Genomic DNA, 21,862 nt, shown 5'->3' on the forward strand with positions numbered 1-21,862 from the left:
ATGAGACAGAAGGTTGAGATCTAACCCCACCTGTTTACTTAGAATTCCTCTGTGGAATCCTAACTACCTAACCTAAACCATATGTTATTTTCTATCACACAAAACACATTCCCAAAATACAATATTAATACTGACTGCTGAATTATTAAGCTATGTTTCCTAATATATCACACAGCTTCTATTTAGTGCAGAAGGGCTTGGACTTATTTCTGGGTGTTACTGCAGTCAGTACTCACCTCTACATGTTGACAAGTCTGAATTAATCTGCCCATGAGTGTTTCCAGCTCGTTGTTTCTCTTAATTAGATTGGCCAGGTTGGACTCCAGACTTTGCTGTTTAAGAAAGGAAATGAGATACAGTTACAAGTGGTAGGCATTGCTGTGCTATCACATGGAGAATCAAGTCATAAATGGAAATCATGAGGGTGTCACAAAGAAAAATTCAGATGCTTTTGTTTGGAATCACTGGTGCGCTGGGTAGTTTCACTAGCACAGGGCAGTCTCACTGGCACTGGGTGCTGTGCTCTGGCACAAGGCAGTCTCACTGGCACTGGGTACAGTGCTCTGGCACAGGGTAATCTCACTGGCACAGGGTCATTTGCACTGGCACAGGGCTGTCTCACTGGCACTGGGCTGTCTCATGAGCTAATAGGTCAGAGGTCAAGTGAAGAATTTTAAACTCATTGCTCAGATGTCAAACCAATCCGTCGCTCATTATACAAATGAAAATTGTATCTACTCTTTTCCGCTAACTGTCCCCATGCAAGCAAGTGACAAACACTTGTACGCTGCCTCACCAGAACTTGATAACTCTTGTGACTCCACTTTCCTGGGAGTGTCGGCTTGGTCTGAATGGAGAGGCGGAGTGGCCTTCTTCATCCACAAACATCTCATACCTTCTGAACCTTTAGTTACAGAAATAGCAGGGATGAATTCAATTGTATTGAGATGGTGAGCAAGTCCTTTAAAGATACATTCATGATTTCATTACGTAATTGAGTCCAACCATGCCTTCTCCAAAGTGACCATAGTTACAGGAGGGCCCAATGGAATTACAGAGACTCTGCAGAATTAATTAACAATTGAATGGTACTTCAGAATGCTTTATCCTGAAATAGAATTGAATTATCCATTGGGCATCTCTACACCAGACTGAATCTAACTCCATGACACACACTGCTCCTGCACTTCACATTAACCCTTATGTTTCAGGGCGATGAAAAATAATAGAAAAATAAAAACATCTATTCATCGAAGGACAGAAAGGGTCCTGTTACCGAATTTGGACCACCACTTCCATTTAAATTAGAACTGGCTATAGTCTGGTATTCATGATGTGGAGATGCCGGCGTTGGACTGGGGTGAACACAGTAAGAAGTCTCACAACACCAGGTTAAAGTCCAACAGGTTTATTTGGTAGCAAATACCATAAGCTTTCGGAGCACTGCTCCTTCGTCAGATGGAGTGGAAATGTGCTCTCAAACAGTGCAAACAGACAAAATCAAGTTGCAGAATACTGATTAGAATGCGAATCCTACAGCCAGCCAGTGAAAAACCACACCGATCTCCTCAGAAGACAAACACGGGACACGGTGGACAGAGTATCCTTCGTTGTCCAGTACTTCCCCGGAGCGGAGAAGCTACGGCATCTCCTCCGGAGCCTTCAACATGTCATTGATGAATACGAATATCTCGCCAAGGCCATCCCCACACCTCCACTTCTTGCCTTCAAACAACCACGCAACCTCAAACAGACCATTGTCCGCAGCAAACTACCCAGCCTTCAGGAGAACAGTGACCACGACACCACACAACCCTGCCACAGCAACCTCTGCAAGATGTGCAGGATCATCGACACGGATGCCATCATCTCACGTGAGAACACCATCCACCAGGTACACGGTACCTACTCTTGCAACTCGGCCAACATTGTCTACCTGATACGCTGCAGGAAAGGATGTCCCGAGGCATGGTACATTGGGGAAACCATGCAGACGCTACGACAACGGATGAATGAACACCGCTCGACAATCACCAGGCAAGACTGTTTTCTTCCTGTGGGGGAGCACTTCAGCAGTCACGGGCATTCAGCCTTGGATCTTCAGGTAAGCGTTCTTCAAGGCGGCCTTCACGACACACGACAGCGCAGAGTCGCTGAGCAGAAACTGATAGCCAAGTTCCGCACACATGAGGACAGCCTAAACCGGGATGTTGGATTTATGTCACATTATCAGTAACCCCCACAGCTTGCCTCCTGGGCTTGCAGAATCTCACTAGCTATTCTGTCTGGAGACAATACACATCTCTTTAACCTGTGTTTAATGTTCCCTCCACCCACATTGTCTGTACCTTTAAGACCTGGCTGGCTGTAGGATTCGCATTCTAATCAGTATTCTGCAACTTAATTTTGTCTGCACTGTTTGAGAGCACATTTCCACTCCATCTGACGAAGGAGCAGTGCTCCGAAAGCTAATGGTGTTTGCTACCAAATAAACCTGTTGGACTTTAACCTGGTGTTGTGAGACTTCTCACTATAGTCTGGTATCACAGGGACTTCTCAAATGTAAATCAGCAAATTTACAAGAGATCCTACCACAATCCTCCAAAGTTGGTGACGGGGAGAAAATTGGAGCTGAATTGAAGTCTAGTCACTGTTGAAATACAGCAGCCAGTTTTCACACAGAAATAAATGATTGGACCATGTTTTTTTTAGTGATGTCGATTTAGGGATAAATATTGGTGAGGTCAGCAGCAAAACTCCCACACTTCTTCAAATATTCCCATCAATCTTTTGTGTCCACCAAAGAGGGCAGGTGGGGTTCATGTCTCATCTGGAAGACAGCACCTCCCATAGTCCTGCTCTCCCTCAGTACTGCAAGTGTCAGCCGGGATGATATGGAGTGGAAAGTAAACCCACAACCAGCTGAGTCACAGGCAAGAATACTCCAACTGAGCCACAGCTGACAAGAACCCCACAGTGTGCACAAGTGCACATGGTAACACATGGATCTCTTGTAAATTTGCTGATTTACATTTGACAAGCCTCTGTGATACCAGAATACAGCCAGTTCTAATTTAAAAGGAAATGGTGGTCCAAATTAGGTAACAGGACCCTGATTTCCATATTAAAGAACAAAGAAAGTCAGGCCCTTCGGTCCTCCAAATCTGCACCAACTATGCTACCTGACTTAACTAAAACCCCCTACCCTTCCAGGGACCATATCCCTCTATTCCCATCCTATTCATGTATTTGTCAAGACACCCCTTAAAAGTCACTATTGTATCTGCTCCCCCGGCAATGAGTTCCAGGCACCCACCACCCTCTGTGTAAAACATCTGCCTCATATATCTCCTTTAAACCTTGCCCCTCGCACCTTAAACCTGTGCCCTCTAGTAATTGACTCTTCCACCCTGGGAAAAAGCTTCTGACTATCCACTCTGTCCATGCCTCTCATAATCTTGTGGACTATCAGGTCACCCCTCAACCTCTGTCATTCCAGTGAGAACAAACCAAGTTTCTCCTCATAGCTGATGCCCTCCATACCAGGCAACATCCTGGTAAATCTTTTCTGTACCTCTCCAAAGCCTCCACATCCTTCTGGTAGTGTGGTGACCAGAATTGAACACTATATTCCAAGTGCGCCTAACTAAGGTTCTATAAAGCTGCAACATGACTTGCCAATTTTTAAACTCAATGCCCCGGCCGATGAAGGCAAGCATGCCGTATGCCTTCTTGACTAGCTTCTCCACCTGCATTAAGGGGCCTATATCTCCTGAAACAGGCAGTCGCTGTGGACACCTGGTGAAAGATTCCTTCTCAAATGGAGCCTGCCCCATGTGTTACTGTCCGACAAGCCTCCCCACTCCATTTTGAATGTTAATGCCAACTTCCATTTTGTTTCAGTCAGACCTGGACCTAGAAACCATGTGAGAAAACAACACACATAAATTGCAGGAAATAAGGCTAAAGCAGAACCATAACTAAATTCATTTTGAAGTGTGTCATTTTGTAATAACATAGGACCGGTCGGGGTGGGGTGAAGCAACAACCGGGGCGGCACAGCGGTTAGCTCTGCTGCCTCGCAGCTCTAGGGACCTGGGTTCAATTCCCGGCTTGGGTCACTGTGTGGAGTTTGCACTTTCTCCCCGTGTCTGTGTGGGTTTCCTCCGGGTGCTTCAGTTTCCATCCACAATTCAAAGATGTGCAGGTTAGGTGGATTAGCCATGAGAAATGCACAGGATTACGGGATAGGGCAGAGGGGAAGGCTTGGGTGGGATGCTCTTTCGGAGAGTCGGTGCAGACTCGATGGGCCGGATGCTCTCTTTCTGTAATGTAGCGATTCTATGGTTCCAAAGTCTCAAGGAGTTCATTTTAAACTCAGCTCCCACAAATGGGAGGGAGAGCACTGGGTGAGGTGGTGTGGTTAAATTGAAAAATGGAAAACCCAACCCCATCCCGCCATGAACATACCTAATCTAACTGTGATCAAGTGAGTGAGGCGCTCCAGAGAGGGTGGTTGGTTATTATAAAATTTAAATGCTTCTAATGATTCCGTCAGTATGGATTTAACAACTACGGTCTGGATTTCCCAGAGCTTGGGACTAGTCGGCAACTAAGGGAGCTGGGAGCAGCCGACTGCAGCACTTCCTCTAGACCCAGAGGATCTGGCCTACTCCCTCTGGCTCCTCAGGCAAACCTGCAACAGGCTCTGTGCCCACAAACCCGCCATTTCTATTCCGCACCATTTCATTCTTCCCCCATCTCTCTTCCTCCATACTCATGCTCCCCGTGATCCCAATATACCCTGCACCAACTCCCTGAACGCAGGCTTCCAGCCCCGTGATCTTGCAAACTTTAATCTGAACCTGGACAGTTTGGATTTTAACCACTGTGATGATACAGTGGTTTCAAGAAATGTATTAATATCATGTTTCTTGTTAGGGGTATATTTAAAATTCAGCTCTGGTGACCTGCCTGCAAACCAAGCAGCCCACATGCTGAGAATGCAGGAGAATAATTGATTCCCCCCCCGATTCCTGTTCCCCCTCCCCACTCGCGGTTGCAGAGCATGCAACAACAGGCCAAGAGCCTGTGCTCCATGCAGGCCCACAAGCCTGATTGGCTTGCCCCCTTCAGGTCCCACCCCCAATTGGCCCCACCTCCCCAAGCCCTGACCCTTGGCACTGCCCAGTGCCTGGTGGGCACTGCCAGTGTTTCCAGTTGGCAGTGCCAGGCTGGCATTGCCTCAATGTCCTCCAGTCCCACCAAAGAGACCAAACCTCTCCCAGCACCTCTCCCCATCCCTTCAGCACCTCTCTGCCACCACCCCCATCCCCCCAGCATCTCTCTGCACCCCTTCACCCGAGGGGGAAAAGTCACTGACAAGGGTGCTCCATAATTGAAGGGGAGACAGCTCGCCTTAAGAACAGCAGATGGGCTCTCAAAGCTGGAGGCCCAGAAGCCTTCCAACATAAGAGAAGCAGTTGGCTGCTGTAAAGGGCAAGTAAAGGAGAGGTTACTTCAACATGAAGGTGCCCCCACCTCAACCCTTTTAATAATTCAAATAAATAACAACTGAAATATCAGCAGGCCACTAGTCTGGGTTGTGGGAGGGGGCAATGGGAGAGAGAGAGACACTCCTCAGCAAGGCAGCCTTTCGTTGCACTAGCACCCAATTAGGGCTTGTGGGCCTGCATGGAGCACAGGCTCTTGGCCTGTTGCTGGGTGCTCCTCTCCAGGCAGTTAAACTGCCCCACCAACAAACTCTCCCTCACCCCCAGTCACACTGGGAAACTGGAGGCTGACTGGAAAATCGCTGGAGAATTAAGTGTTATTAACAAGGCTCTTTATGAGCATAGTTGGTTGCCAATCTTGTGGGGGCAGGGGTCCTAGCCCTGTCAGTCCGGAACCTGCTTCAGCAAAGATGGCCGCTTCCAGGAAATCTGTATGCCAGTGATACTGGTGTTTTTGGGCCCTATTGGACTCCAAATCCCACCTTGGCAGGGCCCAGAAATTCAGTCCTCTGTGTCTGCTCCAAACCTTTTACAATTTTATAAGGGGTTTCCCAGCCTCTGCGTTTCTAAAGACGAGTCTCCTTTCCTGACAGATACAGTCTCAGACATCTGGTAGCTATTCTTTTGAACCCTCTCCAATGCTTCAATACATTTTGATAGTACTGTGAACAGAATTGTACACAGTCTTGCAACTGTAGTCTAACCAAGATACAAAATCTTTTTTTCCCCAAGATGGCGCCGAGTGATGCGACTTCTTGCCCAGCATACCTTCTAATTCTATCTTTTACTCTCGTTCTATGCTTCTAAAACTTCATTCTAACTCTTTCAACAGCTTCTTCCCTGCTGCCATCAGACTTTTGAATGGACCTACCTCGTATTAAATTGATCTTTCTCTACACCCTAGCTATGACTGCAAAACTGCATTCTGCACTCTCTCCTTTTCTTCTCTGTGAATGGTATGCTTTGTATAGTGTGCAAGAAACAATACTTTTCACTGTATAGTAATAGATGTAACAATAATAAATCAAAATCATTTTAATATAATTTTACCTCTACCATAGAACCATAGAACATTATAGCACAGAAACAGGCCTTTTGGCCCTTCTTGGCTGTGCCGAACCATTTTTCTGCCTAGTCCCACTGACCTGCACCTGGACCATATCCCTCCACACCCCTCTCATCCATGTACCTGTCCAAGTTTTTCTTAAATGTTAAAAGTGAGCGCATTCACCACTTCACCTGGCAGCTCATTCCACACTCCCACCACTCTCTGTGTGAAGAAGCCCCCCCGTAATATTCCCTTTAAACTTTTCCTCTTCACCCTTAACCCATGTCCTCTAGTTTTTTTCCCCCCTAGCCTCAGTGGAAAAAGCCTGCTTGCATTCACTCTATCTATACCCATCATAATTTTATACACCTCTATCAAATCCCCCCTCATTCTTCTACGCTCCAGGGAATAAAGTCCTCACCTATTCAACCTTTCTCTGTAACTCCGTTTCTCAAGTCCCGGCAACATCCTTGTAAATCTTCTCTGCACTCTTTGAACCTTATTAATATTCTTCCTGTAATTAGGTGACCAAAACTGCACACAATACTCTAAATTCGGCCTCACCAATGTCTTATATAACCTCACTATAACATTCCAACTCTTATACTCAATACTTTGAGTACTGGGTGGCATGGTAGCACAGTGGTTAGCACTGCTGCTTCACAGCTCCAGGGTCCTGGGTTCGAATCCCGGCTCGGGTCACTGTCTGTGTGGAGTTTGCACATTCTCCTCGTGTCTGTGTGGGTTTCCTCCGGGTGCTCCGGTTTCCTCCCACAGTCCAAAGATGTGCGGGTTAGGTTGATTGGTCAGGTTAAAAAAAAAATTGCCCCTTAGAGTTCTGAGATGTGTAGGTTAGAGGGATTAGCAGGTAAATATGTGGGGGTAGGGCCTGGGTGGGATTGTGGTCGGTGCAGACTCGATGGGCCAAATGGCCTCCTTCTGCACTGTAGGGTTTCTATGATTCTTTGATTTATAAAGGCCAATGTACCAAAAGCACTCTTTACGACCCTATCTACCTGTGATGCCACTTTTAGGGAATTATGTATCTGTAATCCCAGAACCCTCTGTTCTACTGCACTCTTCAGTGTCCTACCATTTACCTTATAAATCCTCCTTGAAATAAACCAAGTGTTTAGTTTTCATCCTTTCTGGCCTTGTTAACTTGTGTCTCTACTTTTAGTGATTTGTAAATTTGGTCACCTAAATCCCTTTGCTCCTTTATCTCATTTAGATTCTCATCTTCCAAGTAATGTGTTTCCTCTTTGTTTTTTTCTTACCTGGTTACCCCACTTAACTGTGCTGGAATTAATTTGCCAAGTATGTTTATATTCTGCAAGTTTCTTGACAAGGACAGTGTGGAAGGAGAGTAAAATTCAAGAAAGGAGTGAAAGAGAGAGCATCTGCGAGAGGAGGATGTGTGCACATCCAATGCATTTGTAAATGAGCCCTCCATTTTCCTTCGATTCATTCTCAAGATGTGGGGTTACTGGCAGGGCTGATATTTTTATCCATTCCTTGTTATTCTGAAAAGGTGAGGGTGATTTAAACCACTGTCGCTTATTCATTTTTGTAACAGTTTGAACCAACAGAGTCAAAAAGAAAATGTGAAAATCTGAAATGAAAACAGCAAATGCTGGCGAACACACAGCAGAAATCTGTGGAGCAAGGAACGTTTCAGACTAATGACCTTTTATCAGAATTTCTTTCACCAGCCTGAAATAATGGGAGAGAATTTTCCCAGCCCCTGGGGTAGTGGGTGTGCAGATGGGGAGGGTAGGTGCAGCTGGGAAAATATTGGGGTCTGTGTTGGGATGGCTCCGTGACACATTCCCATTGTGAGGAGAATCTTCCAGAGATGGACTGGCATGTAGATTGACTGAGTGAAGGTGGCAGGCAGCCAATCTGCCTGTTTAAGTCCCCAATTAGGCATCATTCACTGGCATTTAGCCAGTGGCAGAATGCACCCCCTTCCCCCGCAACTTGGCACAAGAAGAGGCGGCCAGATTAATGGAGGTGGCCTCCCTGCAGCATTCTGGGGGAAGCCATCAGAATGCTGAAGGGAATGGAGCGGAGGCTCCATTTCCCAAAACAAGGGGGCAATCGATAACAAAGGCTGCAGCTCCTGAATTGGAGGTGACTGCCCGCTTGGCGCCTCTTTAAAAAAATGTATTAAATTCCACTCCTCCAAGAGCAGCTCTATTTTGAGATGTCCTCACGTTCTCCAGCCACCTCAACTGGCCCACCTCTTTTGGTGGGCTGCCTCTGTTTTGGAGCCCTCTCATTGGAGCAGAAGCTGTGGGAGCCTGCCCACTTGTCCCTAATTGGACAGTAAGCTCAGAGGGCAAGGCATCTCTGGGAAAGCAGCTCCCCTTGGTCTGGTCAGACAAGGGTCCCAGTTAGAACTGACCCTGGGGTTCAGAGGCCTGTGGGAAAATTCTGCCCATCTGTTTCTGCTGAGCTTTAAAGCAGCATTCTATGCGAGTAGCTTGCTCGGTCACTTCAGAGGGTAGTGAAGTGTTGACCACGCTGATGTGGGGCCAGACTGGGCAAAAATGGCAGATTGCCTATCCTGGAGGATATCAGTGATCCGGTTGGAGGCGAATGGTGAACCAGCAGCTTCACTGTCACCTTTACTGACATGTGCGCCGGAATTTACCGCCCCGCCCACCACGGGAAACAGAGCGGGTGAGGGACGGACAACGGGAAGGTCCATTGACCTCGGGTGGGATTTTCTGGTCTCGGGTCGAGCAAGACTGTAAAATCCCGACCGTGGTCTTTTATTTGAGAGCTTTTTAAAACAGAGTTAAAATTCTCAAACGGCCATACTGTGATTTAGTTGGACCTCCCTTATAAGAACATAAGAACCAGGAGCACGAGTAGGACATCTGGCTCTTTGAGCCTGCTCTGCCATTCAATAAGATCATGGCTAATCTTTTCATGGACTCAGCTCCATTTACCCGCCTGCTCACCAGAACCCTTAATTCCTTTACTGTTCAAAATGTATCTATCCTTGCCTTAAAAACATTCAGTTGAGTTAGCCTCAACTGCTTCACTGGGCAGGGAATTCCGCAGATTCACAACCCTTTGTGTGAAGAAGTTCCTCCTCAACTCAGACCTAAATCTGCTTCCCCTTATTTTGAGGCCATGCCCTCATTTCTAGTTTCACCCGCCTGTGGAAACAACCTCCCTGCTTCTATCTTATCTATTCCCTTCATTATCTTATATGTTTCTATAAGATCTCCCCTCATTCTTTAGTATATTAAGTTGATCTTTCTCCACACCCAGCTATGACTGTAATACTACATTTTGCACTCTCTCCTTTCCTTCTCTATGAATGGTATGCTTTGTCTGTATAGCGGTCAAGAAACAATACTTTTCACTGTATACCAATACATGTGACAATAATAAATCAAATTAAAAAATCAAAAATCCTCCAAATCATTAGTCCTGTAACAGTGGTTCTATTGTGAATAATGTAGATGAAGGACAGATTAACGGGGGAAAAAAAGGGTCAATGAAGGGATAGAGAAAGGGGGACGGAGGAAGAGCAGCTTACCTGATCGAGGGGCTTTATATTCATGTTAAGCATAGATAGAAGAAAACAAAAAAAAGACACAATATTGGCAACCATTCTTTTTCTTCAGACAGCTGTTTAATGAATCAAACGAGGCAATCTCAGCTCACTGTACGCTTGGTTCTGGCTCAGTCTCTCTTTGCTTAAAGACTGCAAACTGTGAGTTTCAAACACTCTATTCATCAGAACGACTGCAGGTGCAAATGTGCGTTCACTTAGTTTGTTAACATTAACAAAGGGTTTGTGCATTTTTGCCCCAATGTACAGACCGCTTTGGTGAATGTACAGACTGTGGTAATACACTGAGCTAGGGAAGGATTTCCATGGTCAGTCCAGCATTGATGAAGAATAGGAATGTTAACTGGTTGTTGCCTCCAAACCAATGGTTGCTTAATAAATAAACCCAAATCCAAAAATGCCAGGAATCTCGACTGGGTCAGGTGGGGTATGTGGTATATTTACCCTTGAGCAAACCGAAAGACGTTCCAGATGGAGAGAATTTAGAAAGGAATAGAACAAAGAGGAGAGGGTGCGAGAGAGTACACACAAATACAGCATACCGAGACACACACAGACATATAAACAAACACACACATACAAAATACCGTGACACAGACAGACATATAAACACAAACACACACAGCATACTGAGACACAGTTACACCATACCGACACATATACAGACATACAAACACACACACACAAAATACCGAGACACACGGAAATATAAACGCACAGAGACATCAGACCGAGACACACACAGACAAATAAACACACACACACACACAATACCAAGACACACAATGACATATAAACACACACAGACACTATACCAAGATGCACACAGGCATACAAATACCCCGCCCCCCCCCATACACACAACGAGGCACAGACATATAAACATACACACACAATACCGAGGCACACAGACATACAAACACACATAGACCATACCAAGACACACACAGACATATAAACACACACACCCCCACACACTATACCGAGTCGCATACAGACATGTAAACACACACACACAGCATACTAGAGACACCCAGATATAAAAAACACAGACAGACACAATACTGAGACACTGACATATAAACACACACACATCATACCAATACACACACAGACAATAAACAAACACAGGCACCATACCGTGACACACAGACATAAAAACACACACACAGACACCACACTGATACACACACAGACATATAAACACACACACACACCACACCGAGACACACACAGACATTTAAACACATACCACACAGACACCTACCGAGACACACACAGACATATAAACACACGCGCACACCCTACCGAGACACACAGACATATAAACACACACAGACAGCATACCCAGACATAGAGATAAATAAACACACAGTCACCATTCCAAGACACACGCAGACAGACAAAAATACACACATCATACCGAGACACACAGAGACATATGAACACACACAGTCAGACACCATACAGTGACACACAGTTATAAACACACACACGCACACCTACTGAGACACACAGACATATAAACAGACGCACACACCCTCCCGAGACACACACACACACACACATATACACAACACAGAACCGTACTGAGACACACAGAGTCAAATAAACACACACAGACACCATTCCAAGACGCACACAGACAGACACAAACACACACATCATACCAAGACACACAGACATATGAACACACACACAGACACCACACTGAGACACACAGACATATGAACACACACACACCATACTGAGAAACACACAAACATATAAACACACACAGCATACCAAGACACACACAGACACAGAAAACCACACACAGACACCATACCAAGACACACACGGACAATAAACAAACACAGTCGCCATACTGTGATACACACAGACATATAAACACACACACACAACATATAGAGACACAGAGACATAGAAACACACACACACAGACATATAAACAGACGCACACACCCTACCGAGACACACACACACATATACACAACACAGACACCGTACCGAGACACACAGAGTCAAATAAACACACACAGACACCATTCCAAGATGCACACAGACAGACACAAACACACACATCATACCAAGACACACAGACATATGAACACACACACACACACACACCATACTGAGAAACACACAAACATATAAACACACACAGCATACTAAGACACACACAGACACAGAAAACCACACACAGACACCATACCAAGACACACACGGACAATAAACAAACACAGGCTCCATACTGTGATACACACAGACATATAAACACACACACACAACATATAGAGACACAGAGACATAGAAACACACACACACAGACATATAAACACACACATAATGAGACACACACAGACAGACACACACACACACACACACAGACATATAAACATTCACACGGACAGCATACCGAGACACACTCAGACATATAAACACACGCAGACATATAAACACATGCAGATACCATACCGAGACACCCATGGACATATAGAAACACACACACCATACCGACACACACACAGACATGTAAACACACAGACACCATACCGACGCACACACAGACATATAAACACACGCGCACACCCTACTGAGACACACACAGACATATAAACACACAGACACCATACCCAGCCACACACAGACATATAAAAACATACACACCATACCAAGACACACACAAGTAAATAAACACACACAGACACCAAGCCAAGACACACACAGACAGACAAAAGTACACACATCATACCTAGACACACAGACATATGAACACACACACACATAGACACCATACAGTGACACACACACAGATATAAACACACACACACCACCACACACACATACATATAAACAGACGCACATACCATACCGAGACACACACAGATAAATAAACACACAGACACCATTCCAAGACACACACAGACAAAAATACACATATCATACCAAGACACACAGACATGTGAACACACACACACACACACACACAATACAGTGACATACACAGAGATATAAACACACACACACACACACATAGACACCATACAGTGACATACGCAGAGATATAAACACACACACACCACCACACACACACCTGAGACACACACAGACATATAAACAGATGCACACATCCTACCGAGACACACACAGACATATAAACAGATGCACACATCCTACCGAGACACACACAGACATCTAAACACACACAGACACCATACCGAGATACACAACAGAGACATATAAACAACAGACACCATACCGAGACACACAGAGTCAAATAAACACACACAGTCACCATTCCAAGACACATACAGACATACAAAAACACACACATAATACTGAGACACACAGAGACATATGAACACACACACATAGACACCATACAGTGACACACACAGACAATAAACAAACACAGGCACCAACCATGATACACACAGACATATAAACACACACACAACATATAGGGACACACAGAGACATAGAAACACACACATCATAACAAGACAGACACACACACACACACACACACCATACCAAGACACACACAGACATATAAACATTCATATGGACACTTTTCCGACACACACACGGACAGCAGACCGAGACACACACAGACATAGAAACACACACACACTGGCACACACCATACCGAGACACACACACACACACCATACCGAGACACACACACACACCATACCGAGACACACACAGACATAGAAACACACACACAGGCACACACCATACCAAGACACACACTGACAGAAAAATACACACACACACCATACCAAGACACACAAAGACAATAAACAAACACAGGCACCATACCGTGACACACACAGACATAGAAACACACACACACAGATACCATACCAACACACAGACAGACATGTAAACACACACAGACACCATTACGACACACACAGACATATCAATACACACTCACCATACCGAGACACACACAGACATATAAACATACACACGGACACCATACCGACACACAGACATATAAACACACACAGACACTATACCAAGATGCACACAGGCGTACAAATACACACACACGCACACACCATACCGATACACAGACAGGCATATAAACACACACACACACTTACTGAGAGACACCCAGATATATAAACACAGACAGACACCATACCGAGACACACGCGGACATATAAACACACAGACACACACACACACCATACCAAGACACACACAGACATGGAAACACACAGACACACACACACACCATACCGAGACACACACAGACATGGAAACACACAGACACAAACACACACCATACCGAGACACACACAGACATGGAAACACACGCATACATATAAACACACACACACACTATATGGAGACACACAGACACCATACCGAGACACAAAGAGACATACAAACACACACACGATACCAAGATGCACACAGGCACACACACACACACACACATACCATACCGAGACACAGACAGATATATGAACACACACACATTATACCAAGACGCATACAGACATATAAACACAGACACACACAACTTACTGAGAGACACCCAGATTTTTAAACACAGACAGACACCATACCGAGACACACGCGGACATATAAACACACAGACACACACACACCATACCAAGACACACACAGACATGGAAACACACAGACACACACACACACCATACCGAGACACACACAGACATGGAAACACACGCATACATATAAACACACACACACACTATATGGAGACACACAGACACCATACCGAGACACAAAGAGACATACAAACACACACACGATACCAAGATGCACACAGGCACACACACACACACACACACACACATACATCATACCGAGATGCACACAGACATATAAACACACACTGACACCATACCAAGACACACAGAGACATAAACACACACACAGACACTATACACTGGCGTACAAATACACACACACACCATACCAAGACACAGACAGATAAACACACACACACATCATACCGAGACGCATACAGACATATGAACATACACACACACACAAAACACCCAGATATATAAACACAGATAGACACTATACCGAGACACACACACACACACATCTAAACACACATACACCATACCGAGACACACACACAGACATGGAAGCACACATAGACATATAAACATACACACATATTATATGGACACACAGACATGTAAACACACACAGACACGATACCAAGATGCACAGAGGCACACACGCACACACACCATACCGAGACATAGACAGACATATAAACACATGCACACAACATACCGAGACGCACACAGGCATATAAACACACACACACATACACCATACCGAGACGCACACAGGCATATAAACACACACACACACACCATACTGAGACACACACAGACATATAAACACACACACACCATACCAAGAGACACCCAGATATATAAACGCAGACTCCATACCAAGACACACACACACACAGCATACCGAGACACGCACAGACATATAAACACACACCATACCGAGGGACACACACACACAGATATATAAACACACATACACACCAAACCGAGACACACACAGATATATAAACACACACAAACAACATACCGAGTCACACACAGACAGATAGATACACACAAACACACAGCCTACCAAAACACACACAGACATATAAACACACACACACCATACCGAGACGAACACAGACATATAAGCACATACACAGAGATACACTAAACCAGACATATATACAAATAAGCACACAGTCATATCAAAAGTTGGCAAATGTGTGATTATGATGACGTGAATTATTGATGCTTCACTTATACAACATCAAGACAACTTGAATCAGTGTATCCTCAGTTCACCTGCTGCTGGCTATAAAACTCTGTGCTCCCTGCAAACAGTACTTATGAGAGCAATTGTGAGAGTCAGAAACATCAATGGGCAGACACAAAGCTATGATGCTTTAGGACATGAATGGAAAGGAGGATTTGCCACTCAGCACCTCAGGCCCGCTGTGCCATTTCTGAAAGGTGCAAATTAGCTAAATCTCTCCTTCTCTTCCCCGAAAGCAACTTCAGGCAAGTGGTTAACATTGACAGTAGTGCCAATCATCAATCATTGAGCTTCTGATTCGAGAGGTAAAGGCAGATGGTCTTTCTGGGCAGGGCTCATTGCTGCTGCAAGAGGATCTCTGATTTCTGCACTCAATTTCCTGCCAAGAATGCTGCCACTCATGATTTTTTGCCACTTAGTACAGATCGCAGTGTCATCGATGTGAGCACTATTGACCGGCACAATGTGCGGGATTCTCTGATCATTTCATAGAAACACAGAAAAACTACAGCACAATACAGGCCCTTCAGCCCACAAAGTTGTGCCGAACATGTCCCTACCTTTCCTTTCCAATCCCACTACCGGCAAGATGGCATATTTGGCACTCAGCCAAAACTTCATTCACCACAATGGCACTGGAGAATCCCAGCAGCAGACAAGGTCGGAAGCTTTCGGTACATAACCATGTGCCAGAATTCAACTCCATCAATGCCATCTAACGATAAACCACACAACATGAATCTATAGTGCAAAGAAACCTTGTTTCATGTGAGTACTGGACTGTCCAAGCAAACATATGAATTAGAAGTAACTGATGGCTTGTCCCTTTAAAGGGGTGGTCCCCCAGGGCCACATGGCTGGGCCAGATGCTATGGAGATGCTATGGAGAGGCCGCGTGGAAAGGTAAGCCAATCAGGAGCAAGAGTGCACGTTGTGGGTCGGGGAGGATCCTCGGTTGGAGCTGGGAGGAGTGGGGAGTAGTCATGTAGTCAGTTCCGTCAGACCCTTGTTTGTGTATATCTATTTATCAATGTTAATAACCTTCAAGCCACAGCGAGTCACCTTCAAAGTTATTACTGAGCATGAGCAGACATCGATCCCTCCAGCCTGCTCTGCCATTCAATAGAACATAGAACAGTACAGCACAGAACAGGCCCTTCGGCCCACGATGTTGTGCCGAGCTTTATCTGAAACCAAGATCAAGCTATCCCACTCCCTATCATCCTGGCGTGCTCCATGTGCCTACCCAATAACCGCTTAAATGTTCCTAAAGTGTCTGACTCCACTATCACTGCAGGCAGTCCATTCCACATCCCAACCACTCTCTGAGTAAAGAACCTACCTCGGACATCCCTCCTATATCTCCCACCATGAACCCTATAGTTATGCTCCCTTGTAATAGCTCCATCCACCCGAGGAAATAGTCTTTGAACGTTCACTCTATCTATCCCCTTCATCATTTTATAAACCTCTATTAAGTCTCCCCTCAACCTCCTCCGATCCAGAGAGAACAGCCCTAGCTCCCTCAACCTTTCCTCATAAGACCTACCCTCCAAACCAGGCAGCATCCTGGTAAATCTCCTTTGCACTCTTTCCAGCGCTTCCACACCCTTCTTATAGTGAGGTGACCAGAACTGCACACAATATTCCAAATGTGGTCTCACCAAGGTCCTGTACAGTTGCAGCATAACCCCACGGCTCTTAAACTCCAACCCGCTGTTAATGAAAGCTAACACACTATAGGCCTTCTTCACGGCTCTATCCACTTGAGTGGCAACCTTCAGAGATCTGTGGATATGGACCCCAAGATCTCTCTGTTCCTCCACAGTCTTCTAAACCCTACCTTTGACCCTGTAATCCATATTTAAATTAGACCTACCAAAATGAATCACCTCACATTTATCAGGGTTAAACTCCATTTGCCATTTTTCAGCCCAGCTTTGCATCCTATCTATGTCTCTTTGCAGCCTACAACAGCCCTCCATCTCATCCACTACTCCACCAATCGTAAATCAGACCCGCACCCGGCAGCTGCACTCCAGCGCCCCCATACGCCATTTTTTGGCGTGGGTCCAGTGGGTGGGGGGCCTAGCGCATTTGCATCTGTCAGAGCACCGAACTGCGCATGCGCAGTTCGAAGCCGACAGCACTCAGCGCGCCCGAGCACGAAAGTCAAAGGTAGCGCTGACAACACTGCTGTCTGCACTGCCTTTGACTTTCCCTGGTTGGGGGCGGGGGGAGGTTGGGATGTGACGTTTCTTCCCTGGGGGGGGGGATCTGACGTCTCTTCCCTGAGGTTGGGGGGGGGGGGGCTGTGACGTCTCTTCCCTGAGGGGGGGGGTGTCGGGGGGACAGATGTGACGTCTCTTCCCTGATGGGGGGGTGGGGGTAGTGGGGGGAATCTGACATCCCTTCCCTGAGGGGGGGGGTAGGGGGGGATCTGACGTCGCTTCCCTGAGGCGGGGGGGATGTGACGTCTCTTCCCTCGGGGGGTGGGGGGGGGGGGGGGCTGTCAGGGGGACAGATGTGACGTCTCTTCCCTGATGGGGGGGTGGGGGTAGTGGGGGGAATCTGACATCTCTTCCCTGAGGGGGGTAGGGGGGGATCTGACGTCGCTTCCCTGAGGCGGGGGGGTGGGGGGATATGTGACGTCTCTTCCTTGATGGGGGGGTGGGGGGTAATGGGAGGAATCTGACATCTCTTCCCTGAGGGGACGGGGGGGGGGGGGGGGGGGGCGGATGTGACGTCTCTTCCCTGGGGGGGGGGGGGGGGGGGTAAGGGGGGATGTGACATCTCTTCCCAGAGGAGGGGTATTGGGGGGTGGGGGGTGGGTAGGGGGATCTGATGGCTCTTCCTGAGGGGGGGGGGGGCGCGGAGGTAGTGGGGGGAATGTGACGTCTCTTCCCTGAGGGGTGCGGGGGGGGGGATGTGACGTCTCCGCCTCCCCAGCGACAGAGATGTCACATCCCCCCTACCCCGCCCCCGCCTCAGGGAAGAGACGTCACATCCCCCCCTACCCCCTCTCAGTGAAGAGACGTCACATCCCCCCCAACTACAACCGCCCCGCTCAGGGAAGAGATGTCACACCCCCCCCCTCCTCCTCCCCCCCCCCCCCCTCAGGGAAGAGATGTCACATCTCCCCCTACCCCCCACCCTCAGGGAAGAGACGTCACATCCCCCCCTACGCCCCCCCCCCCTCAGGGAAGAGATGGCACATCCCCCACCACCCACCCCCACCAGTGAAGAGACGTCATCCTGCCCATCAGGACCCCCGGAGCAAGGCCAGGATCCAGGATCGCAAGATGCTTTCGACGGACACCAGCGATTAAGGTAGGTCGGGGGCCTGGGGGGTCCGATCCTGGGGGGGGGGAGCGGCTGCTGGCAGGGCCTGTGTCCCAGGGTGGTCCTTTCGGGTGGGGGGGGGGGGGGGGTTGTGGGGGGGGGGGGGGGGGGGGGGGGGGCAGTCCGCGAAGGGTGGTTGCGGGCGATTCGGCGCTTCAGTTGCTGAGTTGAAGCCCTATCGGACTTGAATTCAGCAACCCAGTAAATGCACGGGCGCCGATCGGATCGGAGCCTCGTAAAGTGGGAATCCTTGGGTAAGTTGGGCACGGGCTTCATTATGCCGATTCAAATGCATGCAAATGCATTTAAATCGGCCCGCTGGGCGATTCGGGCGCGCGCCGGATTGGCCGTTGGTAAAGGCGCGATTGGCCTTGGGTCAGGTCTGGACCGTGTTTTAGGCCCAACGCCCAACGTTACCACGATTATGCGCCCGGTAAAATCGGGCCCTCTGTCATCGATCAGATAGCCAATTACCTATCCAATCGGCCAACTTTCCCTCTATCCCACACCTCCTTACTTTCATCATAAGCCGACCATGGGGGACCTTATCAAACGCCTTACTAAAATCCATGTATATGACATCAACTGCCCTACCTTCATCACACACTTAGTTACCTCCTCAAAAAATTCTATCAAATTTGTGAGGCACGACTTGCCCTTCACGAATCCGTGCTGGCTATCCCGGATTAATCCGCATCTTTCTAAATGGTCGTAAATCCCATCCCGAAGGACCTTTTCCATCAACTGACCAACCACCGAAGTAAGACTAACCGGCCTATAATTACCAGGGTCATTTCTATTCCCTTTCTTAAACAAAGGAACAACATTCGCCACTCTCCAGTCCTCTGGCACCATCTCAGTGGACAGTGAGGACCCAAAGATCAAAGCCAAAGGCTCTGCAATCTCATCTCTTGCCTCCCAAAGAATCCTTCGATATATTTCATCAGGCCCAGGGGACTTATCGACCTTCAGTTTATTCAAAACTGCTAGTACATCCTCCCTCCGAACATCTACTTCCTCCAGCCTATTAGCCTGTAACACCTTCTCTTCCTCAAAAACATGGCCCCTCTCCTTGGTGAACACTGAAGAAAAGTATTCATTCATCACCTCTCCTATCTCTACTGACACCATACACAAGTTCCCACTACTGTCCTTGACCGGCCCGAACCTCACCCTGGTCATTCTTTTATTCCTCACATAAGAGTAAAAAGCCTTGGGGTTTTCCTTGATCCGACCCGCCAAGGACTTCTCATGTCCCCTCCTAGCTCTCCTAAGCCCCTTTTTCAGCTCATTCCTTGCTAACTTGTAACCCTCAATCGAGCCATCTGAACCTTATTTCCTCATCCCTACATAAGCTTTCCTCTTCCTTTTTACAAGACATTCCACCTCTTTTGTGAACCATGGTTCCCTCACTTGGCCATTTCCTTCGTGCCTGACAGGGACATATCTATCAAGGACACACAGAATTTGTTCCTTGAAAAAGTTCCACTTTTCATTAGTGCCTTTCCCTGACAGTTTCTGTTCCCATCTTATGCCCCCTAATTCTTGCCTAATCGCATCATAATTACCTCTCCCCCAATTGTAAACCTTGCCCTGCCGTACGGCCCTATCCCTCTCCATTGCAAAAAAAACATCACCAAATTGTGGTCACTATCTCCAAAGTGCTCTCCCACAACCAAATCTAACACTTGGCCCGGTTCATTTCCCAGTACCAAATTCAATGTGGCCCCACCTCTTGTCGGCCGATCCACATATTGTGTCAGGAAACCCTCCTGCACACACTGCACAAAAACTGCCCCATCCGAACTATTCGACCTACAAAGGTTCCAATCAATATTTGGAAAGCTAAAGTCCCCCATGACAACTACCCTGTGACCCCCACACCTATCCATAATCTGCTTAGCAATTTCTTCCTCCACATCTCTATTACTATTTGGGGGCCTATAGTAAACTCCTAACAACGTGACCACTCCTTTCCTATTTCTAACTTCAGCCCATATTACCTCAGTGTGCAGATCCCCCTCGAAGTGCCTTTCCGCAGCCGTCAAACTATCCTTGATTAACAATGCTACTCCTCCACCTCTTTTACCAGCTTCCCTACACTTACTGAAACATCTATACCCCGGAACGTCCAACAACCATTCCTGTCCTTGTTCTACCCATGTCTCCGTAATGGCCACAACACCGTAGTCCCAAGTACCAATCCATGCCCCAAGTTCATCTACCTTGTTCCGGAAGCTCCTTGCATTGAAGTACATACTTCAACCCACCTTCCTGTCGACTGGTACCCACCCTTGACCTTGATATCTTCCCCAATACCTCACTACCCTCAACACTGACTTCCAGACTACAACTCCTTTTCCCACAAATTAGTTTAAACCCCCCTGAAGAGCTGTAGCAAATTTCCCTCCCAGGATATTGGTGCCCCTCTGGTTCAGGTCCTGTTTGTACAGGTCCCACCTTCCCTAGAATGTGTTCCAATTATCCACGTAGCCGAAACCCTCCCTCCTCCACCATCCCTGCAAC

General features: G+C 47.0%; 1 protein-coding gene across 2 annotated transcripts in view; it reads right to left on the bottom strand.

Annotated features, from left to right (window-relative positions):
* LOC144506363 (E3 ubiquitin-protein ligase Midline-1) overlaps positions 1–21,862 on the bottom strand; it is a 664,229-nt gene that overhangs the window by 105,720 nt on the left and 536,647 nt on the right. For both annotated transcript variants that reach the window (XM_078232375.1, XM_078232376.1), the window contains exon 3: positions 237–332. In XM_078232375.1, the coding sequence (XP_078088501.1) occupies positions 237–332 (96 nt within the window). The remainder of the gene's footprint in view (positions 1–236; positions 333–21,862) is intronic.

This window comes from Mustelus asterias, chromosome 17 (assembly GCF_964213995.1).
Source record: "Mustelus asterias chromosome 17, sMusAst1.hap1.1, whole genome shotgun sequence".
NCBI lineage: Eukaryota > Metazoa > Chordata > Chondrichthyes > Carcharhiniformes > Triakidae > Mustelus > Mustelus asterias.